General features: G+C 39.1%; 1 protein-coding gene across 3 annotated transcripts in view; it reads left to right on the forward strand.

Moving 5' to 3' along the window:
• Positions 1-27,840, forward strand: part of ATP8A2 (ATPase phospholipid transporting 8A2) — a 312,539-nt gene that overhangs the window by 62,246 nt on the left and 222,453 nt on the right. For all 3 annotated transcript variants that reach the window (XM_030275104.4, XM_030275123.4, XM_030275129.4), the window contains 14 exons: positions 982-1,093; positions 1,617-1,782; positions 4,047-4,174; positions 5,370-5,447; positions 7,428-7,516; positions 8,224-8,268; positions 9,566-9,641; positions 16,022-16,127; positions 17,455-17,537; positions 19,150-19,199; positions 21,319-21,388; positions 23,067-23,151; positions 24,323-24,462; positions 27,667-27,805. In XM_030275104.4, the coding sequence (XP_030130964.4) occupies positions 982-1,093; positions 1,617-1,782; positions 4,047-4,174; positions 5,370-5,447; positions 7,428-7,516; positions 8,224-8,268; positions 9,566-9,641; positions 16,022-16,127; positions 17,455-17,537; positions 19,150-19,199; positions 21,319-21,388; positions 23,067-23,151; positions 24,323-24,462; positions 27,667-27,805 (1,367 nt within the window). The remainder of the gene's footprint in view (positions 1-981; positions 1,094-1,616; positions 1,783-4,046; positions 4,175-5,369; positions 5,448-7,427; positions 7,517-8,223; positions 8,269-9,565; positions 9,642-16,021; positions 16,128-17,454; positions 17,538-19,149; positions 19,200-21,318; positions 21,389-23,066; positions 23,152-24,322; positions 24,463-27,666; positions 27,806-27,840) is intronic.

Raw genomic sequence — 27,840 nt, forward strand, 5'->3', positions numbered from 1 at the left:
AAAACGTTTCCTCTGTTCTTTTAGTCTGGAACTTGGAGCACATGCATGTTTTTGCTGGGGAAGGGGACCCTTCCCAACAGATAATAATTAATATTTTTTATTCAGAGCATGTGCTAGTATAACATAATACAATTGTCTTTGTATGGAGCCTTCTGCTTGTTATGGGAGTATTGATTTCTTTGTAATGAATGGTGATATTTTGATAAAAGGTATATCTAAAGAGATGGATTCAAGGAAATGGCTGGGGTTTTTAGGGCCTTCTTATTACACAAGATACACAGAGGAAATGGAAACCTTTCCCTTTCAACAAGAGCCAAATGCTGCACCAAGGTCAGGTTTGCAGAGGAAAGTGATCCCAGAACCCGGAGGCTTTGTCACTGTGTGTTCGATTTCTACAACTCTTGAAAGAAAAGTATGTAGTTTTAGTAGTCAAATTCAGATTGAGACAGGTTGGTAGGAACATACGTGTTTTTATTTGGCTGTACCTCTTTTCCTTCACCAAATGTATATTCCTTGGGCAGCTCAGTGCAAGAATAGCAGATGATCACTTGCATCCCACTTGGAAGTCATGTGGTTGATAGAGGCTTTCCCAAATGCTTGTTTAATAGTGTATATGATAGTGTGCTTGAAATGGATGGTCTCTTAGCAAGTTTGATGCTTCCCTGTCTTTGATGTGAGGCAGAATGTTCTAGCCAAGGTCAAGTGCAGTATAAGCTTCTTTATGGCTGCCACATAATTTCTCAAGTACTGGATAACTGGAGCAGCTTTTCCCTACTGTGCTTTAGCAGAAATTAGACTTACAGAGGTTTCAGTGCTTTCTTCAGTTGTGTGAACAATCTAAGCTCATTATATTGCTATTACATTCTTCTTCTCTTGTTGTTTGGGGTTGTTTTTATTATTAACTGGGGAGCAAGGCTGGGAGTAGAACTATCTTCTTTAAAGTGTTACCAAGAACTGCAACATGAGCTTTTTCTTTTGCAGCCCAGTTCCTGTTGGGCCAGACCAGATCTTGCTGAGGGGAGCACAACTGAGAAACACTCAGTGGGTCTTGGGTATTGTTGTGTATACAGGACATGATACAAAACTCATGCAGGTAAAGGTTTTAAGGGGATTAAGGGTATGTTTTGATAGAAGTTGATCATATTTCCTGTATTCTCATCGACTTAATTTTATGAAACAGTCTGACTCATTATAGTTGTTTTAAGGTTTGGAGGCCTTGAAGATTAGAAGGGTCCATTGTACTCCAGTTTGCATCTGCACATGTGCAAACACACACTGAAGTGACAGCAGTTCAATATGTAAGGAGAATTGACGTTCATCCTAATTTATCTGGTACCTGGATGACATTTAAAACTAAGGTTTAACAGCTGAGGGTATAGTAATAATAGTGGAGATAATACAGGACTGTTGTCTTAATCTAATTGCCTTAATGTCAGGGAGTGCCTGGTGAGACCAGCGACATTCATATCTTGACCACTGCGGCTGACCATCAGTGGGATGGACACAGGTGCTCTAATGGACTGTGAAAGTAAAGACTGGGTTTGCTTCTGCATTTTTATCTTGTAAAAGCCATTGTCAGGTTCTTTGTCTTTTTTTTTCCCCCTGCTGCTGTTCAGAATTCAACCAAAGCACCTCTGAAGAGATCAAATGTGGAGAAAGTGACCAACATGCAGATCCTGGTTTTGTTCTGTATTCTCCTGGTAATGGCCCTTGTGAGTTCTGTAGGTGCCTTATTATGGAACAGAACACACGGCGAAGTTGTCTGGTACCTTGGCTCCAACAGTGAGTATAAAGGCACAGAGCCAGTGATGTATCAGACTGCAGGGGCAGCTATGCTCTTACTTTCACTGAATTAGTGCATAAAATAAGAAATAAAACCCAAAAAAACACATCTTGCTATTTTTTTGATGACCTAATATTTTCTCTTTTTTTTTGAGAATAGGCTGATGTAAGTGAGCTTCCCAGTGAGGCTTCTAAAGGTTAGGCAAATATCACTGGGCTAGCACCCAAGGAGCAGGACAGAAGCAGAAGAGGGGTACTTGGATATCCGGTGTTCACTTCTTTCATCTCTGTAGAGACACCATGCACAAATTTTTTCTCAGGAGAGGTCATATACTGCAGCCTTATGTGTGTCTGACTGTATTTGACTGCAGAATGAAGAGTATCAGTTTGATGCTGACTTCAGCTCTATGCTTATATACAGATGCAAAGGATTTCTCTTCACTTATTTCAGTTAGAAATGCTGATCTGCTCTTTTAGAGAAAATTGAAATGCTAAATGTCACAATTCTTATTTATTGGGTAAAGTTTCTGTCTTCAGCTTCTCTTACTGTGTAGTGAGAAAACTGATCTCTAAGCATAGTTATTTGAAGGGTTTTATTTGATTTTTTGTAGTCCTCGAATTTTTTAGCTCATTATCAAAGATGAACATGGACAATGAAATACCCCCCAGCAGACTTTTGAGGAGGTTACATTAGCTATAAAACGTGGTATTAAAAGCATTTTGAGATGCAGATCTTAAAGCAGTTATCACAAACTGCAAATGACTCGTCTGCTGATGATGCAAAACAGATGGCAAGTGTTATCTTCCACAGTTTAAGAATTGTAGTTGTGCTAGTAATGAAAAAAATCACATAAGAAAAGCATGGAAATACCCCATATTTGTCTCTGGGTTTTGTTAGTTGTAATGTCTTGTAGCAGTGTCAGCAACTTTCAGAATTTCTTGCCTGCTCTCCCCTTGTTTTTTAATGAGTAAGTTTAAATTTGTGCCTTCCAGTGATGGAAGCCATACTGGAAAAGATGAATGGAATGGACTCTTGAACTTGCAATATAAAACAGGTGCAACTTGCAGTAGACTAAGATGACATTATAGTCTGTGTAGATGTCTTTTTGCAAATTGAATGCACAATTTCTCTACCTTCTGTAACTGCTACACATAGGAAAGACTTTTCAGGTTCAGCAGGTAGATGTTAAATTTTGGTTAAATGTCTCATCCCTGTAAAAATTGCATTGGAAAATGTTCCAATACCAAGCATGCTTCTGTTGTCTGTGAACTTTTCAAAGATATGGAATTAGGGTGTACTCACACTTTAAGGTGCCTTTGTCCAAACTCTGATCTTTATTAGGCTTCAGCAATTTTCTCTGGATTCTATTGCCTCCTAGTTTTCTCCCTGACTTCTAATTAACTTGTGATGCCGAAAACCCTTAGTTATGGACTCTGACGCTGTTGTGCTGGGTGTTCTGTGTGCTGACTGAAGTGCCTCTCTAAGTTTCTAGGGAAGTGGAGAGCATACAAATATGGAAACTTTGATTGTAAAGAGAAGCTGTGGGCAGCACTGTGACCAGGAACCTTCATCCTTTGTCTCTGCTGTGACTTGCACCTTCCTGCTGGCTGTCTATAAATGCTTTCCCTTCCCTTTAGGACCAGTTGTAATGGTATACTTATTTGGGCAATTTGCCCAGTGTTGTCACCATTAATAACAACTTCTATGCTTATGCAGGGTGCCTTAGTTCATATACTAGGCAAGTGTTTAACAGTCAACTTGTACTCATCAATTTCTTTAGTAAGGGTAAATTCTCAATTCTGAAAATGATATCAGATTTTAGAACTAATTTCAGTGTTTATTTTTTGTTACCTAACTCCACTGAGGCAAATAGGCACTTTCTGAAAGATGGCTATATTACTAGAGACACTAGGGGCTCTTAATTGGGCAGTTGACACACTAGATAAATGTTTAAATTGGGTTATAGTGGGGAATATTGTACTTCTCACCATCTGTCTAGCAAAAATTGTTCAGCAAGTGTTCTGTTCTTTTATATATAGCCTCACCAACCTTGTCCTTCTTCACCTGGTATAAAATACATGTGTTCTGTGGGTGTTTTCTACCTTCTATTGAAATCAATATTAAAATGGCCCTTACACTAGACATCAAAACAGTAGTTTATTATTTTAGCTTGGCTAAATCTGATTAGGTGAACTGCATAAAGGTGATTGCCCCTATACCACTCAGACTTGTCTGCTAGTGTCCTGTGTCTTTTGATCCACAGAAATGCTGTCTGTCAACTTTGGATACAATCTGCTGACGTTTATAATCTTGTACAACAACCTTATTCCAATCAGCCTTCTGGTGACATTGGAAGTTGTCAAGTTTACTCAGGCTCTTTTTATAAATTGGGTAAGTATCAAGAGTGAATGTATCTCAGTTCTGGATATTGGCATTGAAAATAGAAACCCACTTGACATCTTAGTGAGATTTTATTTTAATTACTTTTCTGATGCACCTTCTGGGAAAGGCAGGGGAAAATTCAGGTTTTATTATATATCAGTTCTGTGTTTCACAGGAAATTAAAAGATCTAGTTACAGGAAGGTCTCCTGTGCAAATGTTCACTTGTATTTTAGGCTTTTAGGATGAGAAGGAAGCCTCAGCTCCTGGTTGAAGGAGGTCTCTCTTGACTGACTCATGTCTAGTAGTTATATTTTGAAAACTCTTCAGTATCTTATAGCTTCTCTGAGATGCAGCAGAGGGCAAGACTGGACTTGTTTGAAGGTGTGGGGTTTTTTTTTATTGTTGTTGTTGGTTTTGTTGTTTTGTGTTTTGTTTTTTCATCCTGAGGCTGGCCTTAAGGTCACCTCTGGAATGGACCGTAATGTTTTTGTAAGAAGATAAGTTGATGCTGCCTCATGCAACCAAACAGTGATCCCTCTGTTCAGGGGAACCTTGACTTCAAAATGTCTTTCTCAAGTTGTGGGCCAAAAATACTGTAGTGGTGGCTCTCAAGCTGGACAAAATCAAGAGGAATACCTTTTGCTGGTATGCATTAACCCTTGGACTTTGAGTAATGTAGTAGGTTCCTATAAAACAAATGTAAGTGAAGTTTAATATGTCTGTTCCCTGAGCTGCTTGTAGTGTAGCAGATATGCATATCAGAGAAGCTTCTTTGGTTTGTGTAGCAGCTATTTCTTTGTTGTAACTGAAGAAGTTTATTTCATGGATTCAGTAAAATTGTCTCTCATAGATGTGGCTAGAGCAACTGTTTGTTGTAACTGACCACCTATGATTAGTGTGGCTAATGCATGAGCTTCTTTCTACTGTGCTAAGTTTGATTTCTTTTTTTTTCTGTTGCACCTTTTTTTTTATTAACTACCTGTAGTTGAATCTGTCTTTTCTCATATCCCTGTAGGATGGAGGTATACTTTGGAAAGGAGGCACCCATATTCATCCTGGGATGATGTTTATCTCATGAATTCATTCAGAATGCCTGCTTATAGTGATAAGACAGTCAAGCCAAGTTGGAGCTGACTAAAAGAAGAAAAGAGACTTTAGTGTTTAATTTCCATAACATAAGTCTTCATTTTGCTTTCATTTCAGGACATAGATATGTATTACCCTGAAACAGATACACCTGCAATGGCCAGAACCTCAAACCTTAATGAGGAACTTGGACAGGTATGATAACATTTTCTGAAGTGTCATGATTGTGATATACTCTCTCAAGAGTGAAGGCATGAGAGCAAGATGTACAAGATGTGTAAATCAGCCTTATTTTGTTGCTCTGTGGCTTGGGTTAATGGGGCATTTTTATTTTCTCTAGTCTGTGTCTTACAAGTGAAATAATGAGATATCACAGGATTAAATGCAATGTCATATACGCAGTTTTATGTTTGGGATTGAAACTATTTTTTATGTTTGCTCTAAACTTTATTCTCAAAGGTGTTGGAGAGATGCTCTGCGGTTTTGTCTGTCTGTACCTGAATAGAACATACAGGGCCAGACTGTTATTATTTTTGATGTTTCTGACTATTTCACAGGAGATGCAAGTAAAAAAATGCAGTTGTATTCCTAATTTAGATATTGTGCTCTTTCAAGCATTTCTATTTTCCTTTCAGATAAAGATAGCTACATATTAAGTTCTAGTTGTAGGTTGGTTTATTCTGTAAATAACATTTCTTCAGACTGGAAGGGCTTCCCAGAACAAGCTTACTGGATAATATGACTTTGCTGTTGGAATTTTGTAATACTGTTGAGCAATGGTAGCTTTTTTCCTTGACCATCAAGGTTATAGGTTTGTGACTGAACTACATGAACTTTATCCCAGGCATGAATTAATATTGGAGACACCATTTATGTATTGCATAATAATATCCTGCTCACTAGGGGGATAGTCAATATAGTTCCTGCTTAATCTGATCAGTTTTTTTCTTTTAAATGCTGAAATTTGATTTCTGCTTAAATCACTTTATGTGAAGTTATCAACCTCCAAATTATGGTGTTATTTTTTGCCTGAAGTAAAGGATGTGTGGTATAATGTATGTTGGTGGCCCATATGTTATTTTCAGGAGTGGCTTACTAGTGATTCTGTGTAACTAGACAGAATTTTTTGATTCTTTAATTGAATTACATGTTCACAGGTGCCTTATTTTTGTTTTATGGTGAAATTATTAATGACTTAAAATTCCTCAGAACTGTGGGTAGCCACTTTGACTTCTAGCTTGCAAAGGCTCAATTTCCAGTGCTGAATTCAGTGGCAGTATAGTGCACAGCTAAAGGATCACCTTACAAGTAGTGTACTGCACTGTCTTGAGCTGAATGGCAATTATTGAGGAAAAGCTTCTAACTCTAGTCAAATTATTTTGGTCTTTGATTTGTCTAACTCTTTCATGTTATCACCATCCCTTCCTGGTTGAAAGTCTTACAGTTGTGCAGAGGTACAACTGTGGTGTCATTAACTTGCAGTTAGTTTTGGTCTGGTGTGGCTCTTCAAAGGTGGGAATGTTGAATCTGCTTATGCTCCAAGAAGTTGCGTTGAGGGATTGCCTCCAAGTTCTACCTTAAAATCACTGTTTCCATTAAGGGATTATTACTTAGGACAGTGATGACTGTGGCTGTGTATTGTGTACTTTAGGACTGCTCATGAGTGGACATCAGAAAAAGCAGGTCTTGTTTGCCTGCAGAGTACCAGTTGGACTTACTCTAGCATATTCTGTGCTTACAGGTAGGGGAAAAAATCCCCAAACGTTCCTGGTGATCTTTGAAACACAGAATGTCTTCAGTGTGTAAAATTCCAGTGAGCCTTCCACAATCTTAAGAGTCTTTGTTTTCATTTCTAGTCACTCTTTGAGATTAGTACAGTTGAAAGATTTGGTAAATGTCCAAGTAGTGCAACCAAGTACATCTGTAGTAACCTCACTAGAGCCTTGATAATTGATACTTACTATTTGAGCCTTTCCACATTTAGAGATAAAGAATTAATGCAATTAAACAATTTGCATGATTTTTATTCTGTAGATTTGGTAGACAAATCAAGCTGTAATAAGCCTGCATTGCCCAATATTTTGACATTTGAGCAATATGTCTGATTATCTTGTTTTCTACTTTGAATTTTATTACTATGCAAGTTGAAAATCAGACTTGTTCTTTCCTTTCCAGGTAAAATACCTGTTTTCTGATAAAACAGGTACTCTAACATGCAATATAATGAACTTTAAGAAATGCAGTATTGCTGGAGTGACATATGGGTAGGTATGACTTTTAAAAAAACTCTGTAGTTTAATGTGTGCTTACTACTGGTACAAAATTTTATATTAAAAAAGGATTAGAACATTCTGTTCTTCAATTTGTGTTGTAGCATATTTTGTGGTCTTAATTAGTACCTTTCATTTTCCTGTCCTGCAATGCAAATTATGAAAGTCAAACCTGGGGAGTACTTCACATGAAGCAAAGAAACTTGCTTTCTAACTTACCTGATCATGATTTAAACAAAACCATAAGTGCTAAATAAGCTCTGGCCTTTCAAGAGGGAGGAACTTGCAGTCCAAGGGTAGCAATTATCAGTCATATTTCTGTGACTTGAGAAGACCCACAATTTTGTTAGAACAGTGTAGTTGTAGTTATAGAGCTTAATATTCCTTGCACAAGAGGGATACCTGCTTACTGGTTTTATTCTGTTCTGTTGAAAAGATCCCTTTGAGTCATCCTCATCTTTGTATTTGCTTCATGTTAAATGGGTAGTCTTAAGATCTCAGTGTAAGTTAACCTTTGAATTTCATGTTAGCTAAATTAGATATCTCAAAAGGCAGAAAATTTGATTCAAATGTACGAACAGCTGAATCCATGGTTCCAGCATATGTTTCTGTGGGATGACTCATTGATCCTCGCCTTCCACCTAATTTTTTTTTGTTACTAAAGTGGAATAAATGTTCTTTTTCCTTTTTCTGCTCCTCAGTCACTTTCCTGAGTTGGAAAGAGAACGTTCATCAGAAGACTTCAGGTAAATAGATTCCAAGATGTTTATGTTCTGTATAGCAGAGTGGGTACAGTCTATATAAAGACTGCTTTCCAATTTGGGACTGGAAGAAGCCCAAGGGAGGAATGTGTTTGAGTAAAATGGTCTTCCAGTGGGAGCCTAATGCAGAGCTGGTGGGTGGTGATGGATCTACTCTTCTGCATAGAGATTTCATATGTGAGTGGGGTGAGGAAATAGGCAGTGGCTGGGATGCTAATGCACTGCTTATTTATAATTGCAGACAGTCAAGTTAAAAGCTAAAATTAACCTTCTTTGCAGGAACCTTACCCCTAGCTAGTGACTGAATGTTGCTCTTTGCGATCACTGAGTTCAGGCCTGAAAAGAATGAGAAGAAAAGGGACTTCTTTATTAAAATACTATGTTTCAGTAATTAAACTGGGAGAGAGTTTGAGATATAGGCCTGTTATGTCCAGAGAATCTTTTCTGTTTTTATTGGGAACTTTAATGAATAGAGATTATGGGTCTGTCCCATTCCACAGAAACTAGTGAAGACCCAGAGGTGTTACAAGGTATCAGTGAAACATATTGAAATTATTGGGAAGGAGGAGAAAGAGCCAGGGAGGGCTGACATGGATTTGTATGGCAAATACAGGGAAGAAGTGAATTCACACCCAAGAAACAAGTCAACACTGAATGCTGTTAGAAAAGTGCTTGGTGATGAGCTAAGCTGGGCTTCTCCACTAGTCCAGCTCATTTTTATGATCATGTTTTAGGGAGGTGATAAAATGATGTTTTTTCCACTGAGAGGTAATTTCTAGGATCCCTCTTTTCTTCCAATATATTGCTGTTTCTATCATTGCTGTGTTTTCTTTCCTTGTACCTTCCTTTTCTTTTCAGTTCTGTGAAGTTTTTTCTAGGTACTCACTTGGAGTACTCAAAATCGTCCAGGGGTCAGCTTGAAGCAGAATACTCTGACTTGGGAGGGAACTTAGGGATATTGAACATTGATCTATTTTATGAGCAAGCCACCCTGAAGTCCATTTATATTAAATATGCTTATAAATTGCTGTTGCTACATCTGTCCCAGGAGCTGCATTGACACTTGAGTCTTCTGAAATACACTGTCAACTATAACCATTTTGGGTTTCTTGCTGGCGTTCATTTTCAGCACTTGCTGCATTACTCATATGATCTTTTCACAATGCGTTCAAGGACACTGGAGTCTTACTTTGCCAATCTTAGTACTTCATCTAGTTTCTTGGGAAGCAAATATAAAAAGCAATGTTGTCACTTGTTTGAATATGCTTGTTTTGCTCTGCAGCCAGCTACCTCCTTCCACCAGTGAATCGTGTGAATTTGATGACCCAAGACTGCTGCAAAACATTGAAAATGATCATGTAAGTCTGCTCTTTGAATATCACGCTTTTAAATGCCCTATTCTAGGCTTGTCTGGAATTGAATGCTGAACAAATCTATTTGTGTGATTAAGTCTGCTCTGTGAGTGTGTCATGCAAGCACAGAGGGGGTAAATTGGAATCAAAATAGCTCCCTCCAACGCCTTTCTGCCCACTTGTCTTACAATTGAATTAAAGAAGTAATGGCATTGATATGGATTCTAGCTACCTCTAAGGCAGCTTCATATATTCTGTTGTACATGGAAGATAATGCTTTGTAACAAGTTATGATAGAAATTAAAATTCCTTAAAATAAAAACTACTTGGAATGTTGAGCATCTATACCATTTTAAACTGTAATCTGTAGCATTACAAGGTGGTCCTGGAATGAGCCTGAAGTATTACAAGGGTTTGGAATTATAGTTATGTAAAGGATGTAAGAGATGGGAATTAATTGCAAATTTAAGCTTGGCATGAGCTTTAGCCTAGCTGTTGAGTCCTAAAGGGACCTATTCTTTACAGTGTCAGTTCATTGTTTATTTGGAAATCATGTGGGTATGAAGTGTCTGGTGTCCAGACAATTAATTCACCTGCCAAAAATCATGACTCTTCTTCTCTGCAGGCTGTCTCACAGTATGGCAAGAACAAACTCAATCAGCTGATTGCTCTCCTTCGACAGTGTAGTTTCTGTAACTGGGCTGGTTAAGTTTAGTATGAGCATCTAAAATATACTTGCAATATTCAGTTTGTGTGCAGGAAAGCCTTGCTTTCTATTCTGCTGTGCAGTACTTGAGAACTGCAGTATGGTGTGAATGCTGTAAGGGAGTAATTACTGGTGTGGCACTATGTATTCTGCAGGGTGATGGAGCCTAAAGGTGGCTCCTGGGCTCTAACCTCCAGCAAGGTGACCCACTCAGGACAGTGCCCTGGTTTCCTATGTGGCTTTTGTTCTCATGTATTCTGGAAAAATTTCCTACTGGACATGACTTGCAGCCAAGATTTGCTCATGTTCTGTTCCTTTGTGTCATGTTTGTTCATTTATGGCTATAGTTATGGCTTATGGCACTTGCTGACTCCAGGTATTCATTTTGGTTTAGGTGTAAACTGCTGATAACAAGTGAGCTCTTTCTGGCTGCTGTTGCTTTAGGTATACATAGAGAAAAATGCTTTGGTTTATTTTAGTACACTCAGCGGAAGGGATGTATCTCAAATGAGCTGTGAGATGGAATTTCTCACCTAGCCTTGAGGTGGCCCCTTATTTTAGGGCTACCTAATTATTTGATCTTTTCTGAGTAGTTTCTGCTTTGGGGGATAGAAGAAATATATGCTGTTGTAGCAGGCAAATAAGGGATTTTGGTAGCTTCCTTAAGTGTCATTTAGTCTAGACAGCTCAGAAGTCTTCTATGCTGAACCCTTTTCCAGTTTCCTTTTTGCTGGTCACTTAGACAAGTATTGATGTCATTGTGCAGCTGTATGTTGGGCAGAGCATGTTGTGTGCACTCAGCCCTCCGAGAATGAGTGGGGAAATTACTGACCAAAGGTACTTTTCAGAGCCTGACTGTACTGGAGGAATGGGTGCCACCCTCTGGTAAGTGGTGATTTAGCATAAGACAAGAGAATGCAAGGACTGCTTATGACAGTTTGTTAAGCATGTTTGGATGTATTTTTCAGGCTGTGGGTGAGAGGAGGACTGAATTCCAGAACAGTGGTAGAGGGGAGGGTCTTTCTGGCTTTTTTTGCATTAGGTCAGCTGCTGAGGTGCATAAACTGCTTCTTTCTATCTAAAAATCTGTATTATCTTAAATTTTACAGCTGACAGCTACAGATGCCATTTGCAGATGTCTGTCAATTTCTACTCATTTAGTGAACTGTGGTGAAAAACTGAAGTGTTTTTGCATAAGCTACCTAGTGAAGTTAGGTGGTGCTGTACTCGGGCAATTAATTCCTTCTAAACATTTGCCCTTCTGCAGCTGAAGGTATAAGTGTGATCTCTTACAGCTCTCATTAAATGTTCATTGCTCTGGTCTTGATGATTTTGATATTTTTTTTCATTTCAGTCACAAGTGTTAGTTTAGAACTGTCTCAGTGCCAAGTAATTTTCTTTCCAGGTTGAAAATAAAAAATTATGTACTTGTACTCATGAGACTGTCTTCCATCTGCTAGGAAGATTTCTAGCATCCTGCATCACCTCTAGATTTCATAGCTCTTCTGGGCCACTGGTGTGTAGGGGCTGACTGATAGCCAAGTCCATTTTTGAGCAGTGGTTAAAGAATTATTGCCCTGTAGGAATTGTTCCAGTGAAAAAAGAACTTGTCTTAAGCCTGTGGAGGTTTCTCTTGGCTGTTCTGTGGGAGAAAGCACCTAGCTTTGTCTGTCTGTGCTTTTTTCTTTGTATTGTCTTTTGTTGGATGAACTGTGCAGCTGTACCAAGTGTATGATGCTGTCTTGTTTCTGTAGAGAAAATGGCATCAACTCTTAGTCTAATAAGGAAAGATCTGTTTCTTCCTAAGACTGGAAGCAATGTTTGGTGAATATGCTCGATGGTCTTTATCTTGGTGCTTGCTAGATGCATATGTCCTGTGAATGAGCTCAGCACAGAGTTGCAAGCCTGTTTGATGTGGGGTTATGTTTTACACTGAAGATAGGAGAGCAGGGGAGGAGGTCAAGAAGGAACTAACAGACTGGGTTCTCATCAGAGATGCCTGTATCTCCCAGGATTCTCTCTGAACTTCATCTGCCAATTTCAATTTGCATATGGACTTTCTTCTGTGGCCCCCAAATTATCTCTTGGCCAAGAAGCAGCAAACATGGTATAGCTGCAGATGCATGAATTGGTTCAGTGAGTATGCATGATAAGTACTTTAGCAGCTGGCCAGGCAGAACAGACAACTATTGTGCTCACACTGAGCCTTTACCACACTGAAAGTGTTTGTTTAGACCTCACCAACATGTCTGATTATTCTTGTGTAGTGTGTGGGAACTGAGGCTATTATCCCATCAAGCATTGTTGAAATGACAGCTATCATCAGCTGATTCTTAATTCTATAGGAAAGCAGAACCAGAAAAACATATCACTGCTAACTGGGATGAAAAACTGGGATTTGAAATACAGTAGGGGGTAAAAACATTCAGGTGATGAAAGTCTATGGGAGGCTTTAGTTCAGATTGCTGGAAAACTGTCCAAACACATAATTTTATAGCTCACAATTAAATTGTTAGAGCTTGGCGAGATATATTTTTCTCTTATCTGCTTTTGTTCTTATTGTGCGTGGGACTTCAGTACTTCTGTTCAAGTACAAGGCAGTATCTTTAATTATAGGTCATACCCTGTTGGTTTTGGGCAAGATACACTTGCATTTAACTGTCTTGAAATTCAGAAGCTGGCTAACATGTTCTCTCAGTCTGTGCCTGAAGTATCTTGATCTCCTCCAGTCCTGCCAGCTTCATTGTTCTGGAGGTGCTCATCATGGCTGGATCCTCACACTGTTCTCCAGATAATTTAGTGAACTAAATGCTAGGAAGTTCATATGTTTTTAAGATCTTGAGTCATAATTCTCCTTGGTAATTAAGTACATAAGCATTTTCACTGTTTTCCTTGGCAGAATGTGCCACTTACATGCCAAGTAGTAAGTTCAGGTTGTTAGACTGTGCTTCAGTATTCCACTGGCTATTTCTAGGCCATTTGCATAAAAAACTAGCAGTCCTGCTTACCTGGAAATACTGTGAATGAAGGCACTGATCTGATACTGCTACAACTAAAGGAAAGATGAAAGATATCTTTAACTTCACATGAAAATTCCTTGTAATTTTATCAGACTCTTAACAGTTGAGAAACATGAAGTCTTCTGAGTGACGTGTCCAGATAAGGACATGTGTGACATGTGCAGATATGAAGCTCTGCACAGGACAGTTTGCTCCCCAAAAGCCTGAGGCTTGTCTCAGTGTTTTGTTCCTCTAAATACAGGAACCATGAAGGGATGAAAACCTGGTTTCTGCCCAGTGGTTTTCTTGATAATGCTGTGCCTACTAGATAGCTAAACTTGGCTTTCATTGAGGATAGTGCTTTGTAGGTAACAATCTAGAATCTATTTCCAGAAGTAGGAGGCCATTGCAATGTGTGTGTGGCTCTCAGCTGATAGAGGCAGCAAACAAAATTCACCCAGTGGAGTATATTTCTTGTGTAGATGTTTGTACACCAGTTTTTTCATGGATTTTTGGGGTGAAAAAAAGGGAAGAAGCAATTGCTTTCACCCAGAGTTGTTGCCACACTAGAAGAAGTTCTCTTTAAATGAGAACTACCTGTGGACTGATGAATAAGATATTAAAATATGCAAACTTTGTTCCAACTACAGATAAATAGAGAACTAAAAAGTGAGGCAGGAAGAAATAGGGCTGACCGTAACACATGAACAGGAAAGAAACATCTCACAGAGACCATCAGTAAGAATACTGTTAAAGACTTGATAGAGGAAAATAAGTAATAAAGCAGAATTGGTTAAGCTGTGGGGTTTCTGTCCTGTGCTGGGATTCAGCTCAGCATATTGGAAGAGGTATGTTGCCACAGAAGCCATTAACAGAGTTTTCTGTTCACAGGTCCAAAGCAGGTATTTGAATGCTCTATCCTGATTCATGTCTGTGCAACAAATATTGTCAGTGCTGGAACAATACAGAAAGGAAACAAATGACAGCTGCGTGGAGGAGCTGTTGTGATAAGCTGGGCCTCTGGTGATCTGTTGCAACAGAATTGGAAGATTGCCCTGTAATACATTGTGAGCTGTGAAAATACCATGACAGCAGCGAATTATGTTGCTGGCTTGAAAACATAAATACATACTTGGGAAGGATTAAAATCCATGTCGCTACTGGAGACAGGTTGTTTCCAGCTGATAGAACATATACTATGAAAGCTTGTTAAGGGGCTAGGTGATAAAAGTGTAAGGCTGACATCAAAGGTCTGCAGCAACAGATGCTGAAATGAGAATCTGGCAGGCTGTGCCTTTTGACATGGAGATAAAACTTTCATTACTTTGACTGGAAATGATGGAACAGCAATTACCTCTTGACTGTAATTTGCTGTGGACTTATTCAGATAGTAGTGTATAAATATGTTTGTTTTCCTCAGCACAGTCTCTGCACCACAGCATGTCGAATGCAACAACTCTTGTTATTTTAGTGGCATGTGACCATACAATTTGGAATTTTCGGTATGCAAAGGTAAAGTTCCTGTGTGAAACAGTTACTTTGAAGATATTCATGGCAAAGTACATTAAGTACTTTGAATATATGGCTAAGAATATATGGCTTGGATTTTCAGTCTTTTTATTACATTACTTTTAGATATGCTCACTTTGTTTACGCACATTGCCACAGTGTTTGCCAGCTGACATTGTTTTGTGGCTTTCATAGTAGTTTACTTTCTACTAATTAAACCTGCATATTGTCAATGTATATGCTGTGCTAATGAAAGATTTGGAACCTAGATGATAATTTTATGTGCATTAATTCTTTGAGAGTTTGCGAAGTCAAGTAGGGCTTTCTGCAAAGGTAGATCTACTAAGTTCATGTCTGAGTCACTGAGCAAATGGCTGCTATGCTATTTCTGACTGCTGTAAGGCTATAAATCCTGTGCCAGAGGCAGGGATGGAAAGGAGGGAAAAATGGGATGAGGGACTTAATTTCACATCGCGAAAGGTTGCAGTTGCCACAGTTGGCTGATCAGAGGCCTGTGATTTAAGTGCTGACTTTGCTGAGTTGCAAACCTAGTGTCTGTTTAAGCACTTTGGAACAGTGGTTTATGTTGCATGTTCTCTTTATGCTGAATGTAGGGACCATAGATTAATTTTATGCTTGACTGGATGCTGTATTCCTTTGGAAGGACATATGATGTTTCTTTCTACTGGCTGTTCAGCTGCTCTTAGCTCTGGATGTTCATCACTAAGGGTGCAGTTACAGCAAGTTTATTTCTGGTGAGGCTGCTGTCAATCTGGTGGAAGCTGCCATTAGTAATATTTCCTGTTGCTAGATTTCCATCATATTGTGGCAGGTGTCTTTGCCTATATGAAGCTTGGGGTGCTAAAGAAGTAATGCTTTTATGGCTGGGGGGGGTGAGGGAATGCTCAGCCTTTCAGCTCTCTGCAACTTGAATGAGGTCCTTATCAACAGCTCTCTAGTTCATCAGTGCTGGCCCTAAACTGTGCTGTCTTGATGTTCTGAGGTCAAAACAACTGCTATAAATAGAGAACTGAATGTTTGGTTGGGTTTTTTTCTTTTTTTTTTTTTTTTTTTTTTTTTCCTGTGGTACCTAAGAGATCATCTCAGTTTAGTGAGCAGGTTCCTCAGTCTCTGTGCAGTGCTAAACCTCACTCTCCTGGTGTCCTGTCTAGCCCACAGCCGTGCATATACAGGAGTTCCTCACGCTGCTGGCCGTGTGTCATACTGTTGTTCCTGAGAAACAAGGAAATACAATAATCTACCAGGCCTCCTCTCCAGGTTGGTTGTTGCTTTCTTTTTTGGGAGAGAAGGGAATCAGTTGAAGGAGCAGAGGTAGATGAAAGGAAGGTCCATAAACTTCTAGGTAATTTATTTTGAAAGCAGAATGTCCCCTACCGTTCTAGCAGATCTGGCATCTTCTATAATCAGTACACATTGGTTTTGAATGCTTCCTGCAAAACAACATAGTCCATGATGTTTCTTTAGAGTTAGGCTGGGCTTAGGATCCCTTCTGCACTCATGAGACTGTGTACTCTTTCTGCAGGGGTGAAAATAAAAGATTTTGAGTGTGTAGGAAGCAATGATTTGTTTCTGCATGAGCAGTTACATTATTGGCCTGTCTACAAACTGTCTTTCTTGATCTAGTATCTGCTTAGAGTAAGATAGGAAACTATCAAGTACTGATAGTTGCAACCAAAACTTTCAGAATCTTGGCAGTATTCAGGCCTGCCCTAAACCCATTTTTTTTACTCTTTTCAGTTAGCACAGACAGAGATAGGTGGGGCCAGATTGGGGAATGTTGCTCTCTATTGAATTTATCTCTGTTGGTGAAGATATTTCTAGAATTGCTGTAGTCGTGTATTGAGTGATGAAGCAGCCTCATTTCTTATTTATGTCTTAATAGGGTGTCTGAAAAGTGGGATAAAGAGCTCACGTAAGGAAGCTCTGGTCTGTGTGATGAACCGTGAGGAGACTAAGGGAGCTGTAGAGACATGAGGGTTGCTTGAATTAGGCACTAAATCCACCTATGTGATGGTTTTGCTTAATGATGCTTGCTCCTTAGGGAGGCTCTTTAATTATCTGTGGGAGGCACAGGTGTTGGCTCTGATTGCAGCTCTGTTATTTGAGCTCTTAACACTGCCCAGCTGAGTCTCCAGAAAACAGTGCTGTATTTCTATAGTGCCTGAACTTAGTGCCTTCCCAGCAGAAAATGGATCAAACACATACTGTAGGAATTTAACATAGCAGAGCTTTGATCTTGCTTTCAGAACAAGTATTTCCCCTTTCTCATGTGGAAAAGTGTGGCACCTCCACAAGACTAGAGTTCAATGCTTCAGTAGTTACAGGATATCTTATACAGATTAAGTACTAGGTTTGTGTAATTGATATTGCATGGCCTTTGTAGGACTAAAACGTTGAATGTTCTTGTGGAAGGGTGTGCAGAACTACTCTAACATACCTATGGATAGGAGTACACAGGAAAGGGGATTCAGTTTTGGCAATCTACCATATTGAAGTATGGGTTTTGGAGGCCTCTAACATACCAGGTTAAATTCAAGCTTCTTTTTTTTTTTTTTTTTTATTTGGTTTGTTTTTGTTTTGGCAGATGAAGGAGCATTAGTGAAAGGAGCAAAGAAACTTGGTTATGTCTTCACAGGACGGACTCCCCACTCTGTTATCATCGATGCGGTAAGTGTGTGCATGGCACAGGCTGCCAAGCTCTTGCAGAGCATACAGGTGTCCTCTCTGGTCACTCTGCGGGCCCTTCTCCAGGGCCTTTAGGATGCTACATGCAAGGAGCTTATGTACACTGAGAAAAGTTGTCTTAATATATTTGAAGATGCCAAGTCCTTTGTCTGTCTATGTGGCCTGAGTGATAGGAAGTTGCAAACTTACATGGGAAATTACAACATTTGTGCCTGAAATATATTTCCTTTGTCCAGCAAGCACAGATGGGAGCACTCACATTAGAAGGAAATTAATGTGTCTGGGATGTTTTCTGCCTGTTATATTTAATCATTGCTGTTCTTCTAAATGTTCATTTTTTTTCTTCCAAGTAAGGTCTTCAGTAGAAGATGTATCTGTCTGACAAGCTGTGTATACAGGGGTGTGTACTTACTGGATTACAGTTGACACAGGTAGCCTCAGACTCATGGGGCCACATTCAGACTCAGGTTGCAGTCTAAGCTAAAGTGGCTCCAGATTTACATAGACGCAGCTAGTAGGGTGCTTATTAAGAAAAATGAATATTTTTTGTCCTTCCTCTCAGGTATGTTCCCTTTCAAACTTCTTGGTCAACTGCTAAGCTAAGCACTTGAAACATATCTTCTTGGACTTGTCACAAACTTTTTACGAATTCTCAAACTGCTTCTTAGTTGAAGGGAAGACCTGAGGATGAGCAGTGTCATCTAGAGCCATGTAAATGCTTCTCTGCTCTGCAGGAACAGCCAAGCCTACCTGGCCTAGTTGTATACTCATAATGCCAAGCTGGGGGCATTGTTAATCTATAGCCAGGAATAAAAACTGTCATTCCCAGAGATTCCTGTCTCTCCTGACTGCCTCCATCAGTGGCAGGATGTAGAAAATGGTTTGGAAGTGCTTTTTCATCTTGGGGATGTTACTGAATTGATATGTGCCTAGGACATGTCTTTACCACAATTAGATTTTACTGCTGCACTTTAACTGCATGCTGCAAATAGCACTGGAGTCCTATGACTCTGGTAACTCCTACTGCTCCTTCTGTGCATTATACAGCAGGAATGGCAGGTGTTTTAAAATCTTTGTCCTGCTTCAGGTTGTTCTTGCTCAGCCCCAGCAGAGAGTTGCTGGTGACAATAGGAATTTCTCCTCAGTTAATCTGTTTTTTGTCCACGAAAAATATAATTAATATTTTTGTGAATTCAAATAAAAGAAATACTAGGGGAGGTCAGTCAAAGGTTATTGTAATACCAAACCTGGGGGGAATGGTTATTTTAACTTGGAAGAATGCCTACAGCTTGTCTTTTAATTGATGGCTGTTGAGAACTAAATATGCTTAGCTTTCAGAGCATGTCTAATCAAAAAGGGTATTAACTCCTTGTAATGGTGGAGCAGTAGTGAGTGAAAGATGCCACAACAGAGGATGTTGAATTAAGTTCATTAAATAGGGCTCTGCATTCTTTAACCAGCGGAGGGAGCCATTGCCATATTTATTTACTTGGGATGTGTGACAAAGGCACCTGAGGCTCAGCTCGTGTGTTTGCACATGTAAGAATATAATGTACTTATAATAGTACACTCTTTCTTTTGTTTTCTTTTTTAGCTGGGGAAAGAAAAAACCTTTGAAATTCTTAATGTGCTGGAGTTTTCGAGGTAAGTTTTCCTCTAATATGTGAAATTCAGGGTAATAAGAAAACTCTTCTTATAAAAAAATGTTATTTAGAATAAAATGTAATGGCTGATACAGTAGGAAAGCAGAACTTCCTTAATTTTTTATCCTACCCTTTCATCTTATTTCTGATATACTATGAATGAGTTATGAACTGGTGGCTGTTGATTAGCGTGACATCATTAAACTTTTTCCTGCCACTGCAGCTCTCTTCATTTATTGAGAAGTTGCTAACCTGGAAGCATCTTGCTGTGACTCATAGAAATCCTGATTTGTCTCTTGTCTACTTCAAGAACATACTTTGAGATTGCACTTCTACAGTGCTTCTGCAAACTACTTGACTAGATGGAAACTGTACCTGGAAGTGCTTCTTCTTAAGAACCATACCAGCTGTGAAAATATAAACATTGCAGGCACTCCTAATTTGTCAGAGTCATTAGGATGGGCATTGCTTGGGTAGCAAGAAGCTTTGATGAATCAGGCCTCTAAATGACTGGAAATAACAGGAGGCTTTCTCTTTGTTAGCTGATAAAGTTATGTCCGTTTGGATGGTGCTAGTCAGCATTCCTTTTTTATTGTTGTCCCTTATTTTCTGCTCTTGCTGAGGATTAAAACCTTGAATTCTTGTTCTCTGCTGTCTTTGAGTTCACTGGTTGTGCTCTAAAGGACTATGTAAAACTAAAGGTAGGGATGATTTGGGTAGGTGACTTTTCTTGGGTCCTGACTTGCTTTGAAGATTATTCCTGAGTACTTCTCTCTTTCCAGTCAGAATATAGCTACTTAAGCTACATGTGGGAAGTATCTGAAAAGGCACTGGAAGAGCCTTTGAGGGTTTGTGACAAGTTGACCAGCACCTTGATGTCTGTAGGCAGGAGTAGCCACAGCTTTCATGCAGCAGAAAAAAACTGTCTTAGTTCTCCTCTGTGTAGCACCTTCTCTCCTAACCACTGAGGGAACTCTGTAATTAGCTTTCTAAAAGCACACAGAAGTTTCCCAGTGTCATTACGATATTGCAGAAATTTTGGACACAGGTAATTGCTGTCCTTCCAACCCCTCTTCAGAAAGCCTCAGAAAGGATTTGTTTTGTCTGATGATACGTGCCAAGAGCTTACTATAGTACACATGGTTCTTGAGCTCTGAAAAGTGACAACATTTCTCAAAGCAACCTCAAAGAGGAGAAGGAAGATTGCTCTACACTTTGGTTGTACACGTTGGCAAAAACATAATGAGTAAGGAGGATGCTTCCAGGTTGGTCCTTTTGCTAAGGCAACATTTACATGGAACCACACATTCTTAGGGCTCCCTTGATTAGATTTGATTTGTTTGCTTTTGCCTCTTGGAAGCTGTGGGTTTTTTCCAGTGGCTCTTTTGAAGGAGAGATTAATAAGTAAAACATCAAAATGTATTTTAAAAAAATATCCTTGCGTGCCTTCCTTTGTTAAATGTTGGTGTACACTATGCTACTATTTGCAATTTTTTTAAAGACATATGCCAAACTTGACTATCCTGTCCTTGCTCAGGGGGTCTGACTTCCTTCTTCTTAGTTCCAACTTTGTGGGTCTGATTAGACCAATATAAAGAATTGATAGAGGCCAAGAACTGATCTATACCATGATTACTTCCTATGATGTTTTTGCTCTCTTTTAAGTTAGTAAGTTAAATAACTGCTCTTTTAAGTGGATGGTTGTTTCAATGTCTGTTATGCCTATACTAAAGATGTTATCAGCCCTAATGATTCCATTTCTAGAGTCCCCAAAGCAATTTTGCTTGAAGAATAAGGAAAAACTGAGACAGAATAATGCGAATAAATGTGACTCCCCTTCTTTCAAGATGATTTTTTACTACCTTGCTCTTTTTTCAAATTCTTGCTTGCATATGGGTGTAAGTCTGGAGTACTTGCCAATGTGAGAAATAGGGCTGAAGCTGGAAATGGGCAATTTAATATATCTCCTTGTGGTCAAGGGTTGTGGGATCTTAAGTTACTGCTGCTATATCTCATTTAATCTCAGATGCACAAAACACATCTGAGAAAATTCACTGGCTAGAACAGGAATTACTCTTCACCACTTTGACTAATGAAAGCAAATATTTTTATTTCAATAGCAACAGGAAGAGAATGTCAGTGATTGTTCGAACTCCGGCAGGACAGCTACGTCTCTACTGCAAAGGGGCTGTAAGTAATTATGCTGCCTAATGGAGAACACTGCCAGTTATTGTTTCAACAGCTGTGGCTGATACTGACATTGCGTGTCTCATACATAATACCTGTTGGCTTTCTGTTTAGGGTCAAGTGATTTAAGAGAGCTGTCATTCCTGCTCTGACTCCTTTTGCAGGTTGGAAGACTGCTAGGCTTTCTACTGCCCAGTTGAAATCCTGAAACTAATGGGAGCAGTACCCTTACTGCAAAACCAGGGCTTCACCCAGCTGTGCAGAAGTTCAGGAGCTAGAATAAATGCTGTTGTCTGAATTTATAACACTAAAATTTCTTCTCAAGTGCTTGGCTCTTGATCTGGCTTTCTTGCATCTCTGCACCTGCTGTTATTTGTCATCATGACTTGCACCATGTTGTGCTTCTGTCTTCACTGACAAGGGCAATAACTTAGCACAGTACAAAGGCTCCAAAACTAGCATTGTCCACAGCCAGAGAGTGGTTCTAATTTCAGTGGAAAACTATGGAGCTGGCTTTTTGCAACAGGGAAAAACTCTTTCTGACCTCTATGAGGATCTGGTTTGCTTAAATTTGTCATGACATATATGTCAGTGTTCACTGCTCTGTTGCTTCCATTTACCTCCCCTGAGGTAAATGGATTTGATAAAGATGTGCTGGCTTCATTCTGGTGTGGTAGAAGTGAGTGAAGCCTGCTGCCATTGTGTGGTAGTTCACAGTCCTATGCCTAATAGGACCACACAGACTTGAAACCTGCTTGTTCATGCCATGCCTGAGTTCACACCTTTCTTTGGAGTGTAGCACTGAAAGGGATGGAAAACAGGAGAGTTTGTGGTACAAATTCTTGCTGTTTTCTGTGTTAACAGACCTAGGTACTAATGTGCTGCATCTGCCACTCATGTGATAGCTGACTATTCTGCATTAACTCTTCCACATTCTGGTAGCCATCCTCTGTCCTGTTGCTTCCATAATAATTAGGTTTTTATGGCTGTTTCTAATCAGCTCTAGATGTAGATGTCCACTTACTTAGTTTAAAAGCAGATGTCTGAGTAGGATTTCTGTATTACATGTGTTTGTAAAACTTGTTCTAGTAGTTATCAATAAAACCCAGAGACTGTAGATATGTAGATGATGCTATATTTTGATTTCAGCTGTTAATGGAGCCTTTTCAATTGTCCTTTGATTTACTGATAAAGAAAGCTATAGCAGGAAGAAGGTTGTTTCTGAGAGAGTGTGGTAGAACGTGATCAATGTTTCTGCCTTTTTTTTAACATCAGTAGGAATCTTTTCTGGAAAGGATTGCAGGAAACTACTGCAAAGGACTGCTATATATACACTGAATAAGATCAGATATTTGAGTTGTCTGAAAGTCAATATACTGGCTTAGTAATTCACAGAGAAGTGTTCTGTACTGCCTGTAATGGAGACCTCTTTATGGAAAGAAGGGAGGATGGCAGAGTGTGTTTTTCTCCCCGTGATTTATAGTGGATGCAGGATCTCTGCCACTGGGTGCAATCCAGATTAATTACTCAAATCAGTCTCTAAACCCCAAATATATTGTAAATACAGTTTTGATTCTGATATTAGCAAGTCCATTCAGGTTGCTTCTCTTGAGCATGTAAATACACAAATGGCTGCTTCATATGTAGACTTACTCTGTTGTAATGAATTTGGTTTTAATAGGATAATGTAATTTTTGAGAGACTTTCAAAAGATTCCCAGTATATGGAACAAACATTGTGCCATCTTGAATACTTCGCAACGGAAGGTAAGAGAAACAGCATGTCATAAGAATCCAGTTCATGAAATTATTTGTAGTATTTTCTGCCTTGTCTAAGCTCTATGGTGTCAACTAAGATGATTGTGAAGATAATTTAAGATGGGGTGTGTTATCAGCAAATTAACAACTGTAGGTTGACTTTAAGGAGTTTTTTGTCCAACTTCTCTGTGACTTCAGTAGGGAAGTGGAGTTTGGAAGGAAAAGGTAGTGTTCTGTGTGTCCATGATGCAGGGAAAGGGCATGAATTGTATTGCCCAGAATAACTGAATTACATTGAAGTTGGAGGTGTTTTTACCAGGGCAGAAGTTGGATGCCAGCGTCTCTGGCTTTATGAAGAAGAGTGACAATCTGAACCTGTTGGGAAGCCTGGTAAACTGAAACAAAGTGATCTGAAATGGCCTGTAAGGCCATTTCCACTGGAAAACTTACAGACTAAAAAGTCTGTAAGACTGATGTAACATCTCTGTTCCCTGTGAAGCTGGCTTTGTTCTCTCTTTTGTGATAGCATAGGATACCTGAGTTACAGTAAAACCATGAACCAAAGTCTGAAAATACCAGTCAACTTTAAAAAAAATTTTTTTTTTGCAGACTCCCATGTTCCCAGTACTGGAACTTTTGTATTTTATGGCACACACTCCTTTTTACTTGATTTGTGACAGAAAAAGAAATCATTACTTCTTTATATCAACTTTTGCCAGTAGTCTAATAAACTGGTTTTCATACTTCATGGACCCTCTTCATTATATTGTGCATGATTGTGTGAGTTACATTGGCCCTGAAAAAGAACACAGTCTTGCTAAAAGGAAGCACAGCCTGTGCAGGATGTTTGACTAAGTAATATGACAATTCACAGTATGGAGCCCGTTCTTTAATACAATGTTTTTAAAATATGTGAAAGGCAAGCTTGCTTTCACACTTAGTGAAAGTTTTTGTCCAATACTTTCTTGATCTCACCAACATTGTAGCCAAAATGAACCAGATTTGCACTTTATATTTGTGGAAATCCAACTGCTTTAAAAAAATGTACAGGGAGATTTTTTAACAGTGTGTGTTAGCTTTTGTTGTTCCAGCTTGAGGGTTAGAATTTAGCATTCATTACATATGAATGTTTGATTCAATGTAGTTTTACTGTGGGTAATGGCTGTCTTCTGTTTTGTAGGTCTGAGGACATTGTGCATTGCTTATGCTGATCTGTCAGAGAAGTCTTACAGAGAGTGGTTGAATGTCTACAATGAATCCAGTATGGTTCTGAAAGACAGAACTCAGAAGCTGGAGGAGTGCTATGAGATGATTGAAAAGGTAAAACATACTTTCTTGATGATCAGATGCTAATTCCCTTACATGTGTATTTTCCTGTGGAATTTGGGCTTTATACAATGAAATAAACTGTGAATTTCATAGATGAGAAACTGGTAGGATGTTCTTAGATGGTAACCTGTTCAGTCTGCAGTTTAAATCTGTAAATCTGAGATGAATTTATGGATAAAAAAATATTTCTACTTAAAACCCATTTTCTCACACTTTTTTTTATCTTCCTCTTTTGTGTAAGATTGTTGTAACTTGATAAAGATTATATGTGGAAATCGTTGTGTTGCACTAAGTTCTCCTGTATTAGGGTATGAAGAAATGTGTTCTTTTCATACAGCAGTCACATTTCAAGGTTTTGGAAGGCTGTTATAGGCACAATGTAGAGCTCACCAACACCTGTAGGGGCATGGGCTAAAAAAGATGAAAACCTGCACTGCATGCAAATTGCAGAGCTCTTAATTTTAGAAGGGGAAAGTAGGTATCAGAGAACCTATTTTGAAACGCTAATCAATGCCAACGCTAGGGGCCAGTGTTTCTCTGAGCCTTGTCGGTCCTGCTGCTTTCGGAAGGGCTAGTAGTTGCGCTCCTCACCTGCACAGGTTCATGCTATTCCGTCTTGCCCCAGGTATTTAATTTTATTTAGTAGTTTCTTTAAAACATGTTTTGAACTTTAATATATTTTAAAATTACTATTAAAATGCTGCTTAGGTTCTGGAGCACTGTTGTTTATTTAAGTTAGTTGGGGCAAATAGTAGAATTATAGAATGGCCTGGTTTGGAAGGGACTGTAAAAATCATTGAGTTCCAGTCCTCCCGCTGTGGCCTGGGACACATTTCACTAGGCCAGGTTGCTAGAGCTCCATTCAAGCTGGCATTGAATACTTCCAGGGATGGGACATCCACAAAGAGGTCAAGACTAGGATAGGAGCTAACTTACAGGGGGTAAGAGAAAAGCTCCAGGAACTCTTTCTGTAAGAGCTAAAGACTGGGTCTTCCCTTTCCAAGTCATGCCTGAAATGGTTTTTTGTGTTTATTGTGTGTCAGTAACAGTGCGGTTATGTCATCCTTGGTTCTCTAGGTTTGGGTAGCTCCTTTCAGCTTTCTTCTTTCATTGTAGTCTCATACTCATCTGTTTTCACCAAGGTGAAATATGAACATCGCTTTAGCTGTACATTAAAATGTGTTCTCAAGCTTTAGGTCATTTTTGGTCATCTATTTCCTAATTTAGTATCTTTTTTAAGAAAAAAGGGAACCTGTGAGTGGGTAGTAGAATTGGAGTTAGGAAGTATTGACTGTATTCCTTCCTGTTAATGTTTGCTTGCTGGTCATGTCAAGAAGCAGGCCTTAGAGATAAACTGGCATTTGGCTGTAACACAAAATATATTTCTACAGGCTGGATTTTTTCATCTCAGGGCTCAAATGAGATGAAGAGAGCTACTTATTCAGTCTGAGTGCTGAGATTGCTGGATCACAGTACAGGTGCACATGTGGAGGCAAACTTGAACTGATTTCCTTCTGCAACTATATGCTGGCTCAGGGGGCTTCAGCAGGTGCAGTGGTACCCTGCTCAGGTAGCCCAGCCATCCTGATCCCTTGCTGCCATGTGTAACTTCTTAACAAGTGATTTTGGGAAAAAAGACTACCTACAATTGTGCACTTGGATTATGTTTGTAACCTTCAAATGTTGCTAGCACTGACAGAGCTGGTGAGTCATTGAGAGGCTGTAGAGTACTAAAGTTTAGTGATTTACATGAGTCAATTCTGCTGCCTTTGCCAGCTGAATCTCTCATAGCAAAAATGAAACTGTCAAGGCCTGTAACTAATGCCATCTTTCACACTGTGGATAGCCATTTGCCCTTCTGTTCTTCAGGTGTGCTTAGATTCATACAAGTGGGAGCTGCTTTAAATGCCTTCTCCATGGAGTCATGGAAAGGTTTGGGTTGGAAGGGGCCTTTCAAGATCATATCCTTTTACCACTGCCCCCCAGCTATGGATGGGGACACCTTTCACTAGACCCTGATACTCAAATCTCAATCCAGTCTGGCCTGGAACACTTCCAGAGATGGATCCACCACTTCTGTGGGCAAACCTGTTCCAGTGTCTCCCCACTCTCATCATTAAAAAGTCACTTCTTTATGCAATATACCCTCTGTCAGTTTAAAACCATCACCCTGTGTCCTGCCACTGCTGGCCTTTATTAATTTTTCTTATAAAGCCTACTTTTTTTATATAGAAAGTCCCTGGTAAGATCACAGTGAAGCCTCATCATTCCCAGGCTTTGTATAACAGCAACCTGTACTCCTTCTATTCATTTGTCTTCATTTCTGTAGAATAATTTTAGTCTCTGCAAAGAGCAGAATATGCTACCTTTTTCTGTGCTATTTCTGAAATGATACAGTATACCTAAACTTATTTCAATTTGTTTTAAGTTGAACATCTTTGCATATGAAAGGAATCATTAAAATGCTTTTAGAGGTAAAATCTGAGTAGACTGTACCTTTTGACAAGGTATATATCTTAGCTGTTATTTTGCCAGTATTTTTTTTACTGTACTGTAGCCAAATCTCCTCAACCAATTGTTTTAGAATTGCCTGAGAATATGCTAACTCTGTAGTATTAAATTCTCTGTATGCGATATGTATTTCTGGCAGACATCTGTATGTTGATTAGAGATACTTGGATTGATTAATGTTCATACCACTTGTATTACACAAATGTAATGATTAGATCCATAAATAATTGCAATAATTTTTGCTTTGAGTAATTGTATCCAGTCCGTATGTACATTTTAAAGGCGGAAATTAGTTTAAATTATGTGATGACAAATAATTTTTTGTTTTGTGAGCCTAAATATATAAACTGACTATCATGTTGCTATGGTGATTAGTGAATGGTTTAGTATATATGTTTATCTATAGGCTAACTTTCGACTTCTATAACTTCAATCAATTATTCTTGAAATGTTGGCATCTTTCTGATCAAAACCACTGTTCCATTCTGTACCTCTTGAAATGTGAATTGTATGCAGAGGCAGTAGAATAGCCACACTAGAAATTTACTGTGGTGTATATTGCTTGTCAAAGTGTAGTATTAGCAGTGCAATGCAACATGCTGGCTTAATTCCTTTGAGTATGTTCCAAACAGAGATTTATCTTAAAAGATTTTGAGGGATTGTTTTTTTTTCTTTTCCCTCTAGGATTTGCTGCTTCTTGGAGCTACAGCCATTGAAGACCGCCTGCAAGCAGGTGTTCCAGAAACAATAGCCACACTAATAAAGGCAGAAATTAAGATATGGATTCTGACAGGTGACAAACAGGAAACAGCTCTTAATATAGGTATCCATCATTCTGGTTACTCTGAGTTTGTCTGG

Source organism: Taeniopygia guttata, chromosome 1 (genome assembly GCF_048771995.1).
Source record: "Taeniopygia guttata chromosome 1, bTaeGut7.mat, whole genome shotgun sequence".
Taxonomy (NCBI): Eukaryota; Metazoa; Chordata; class Aves; order Passeriformes; family Estrildidae; genus Taeniopygia; species Taeniopygia guttata.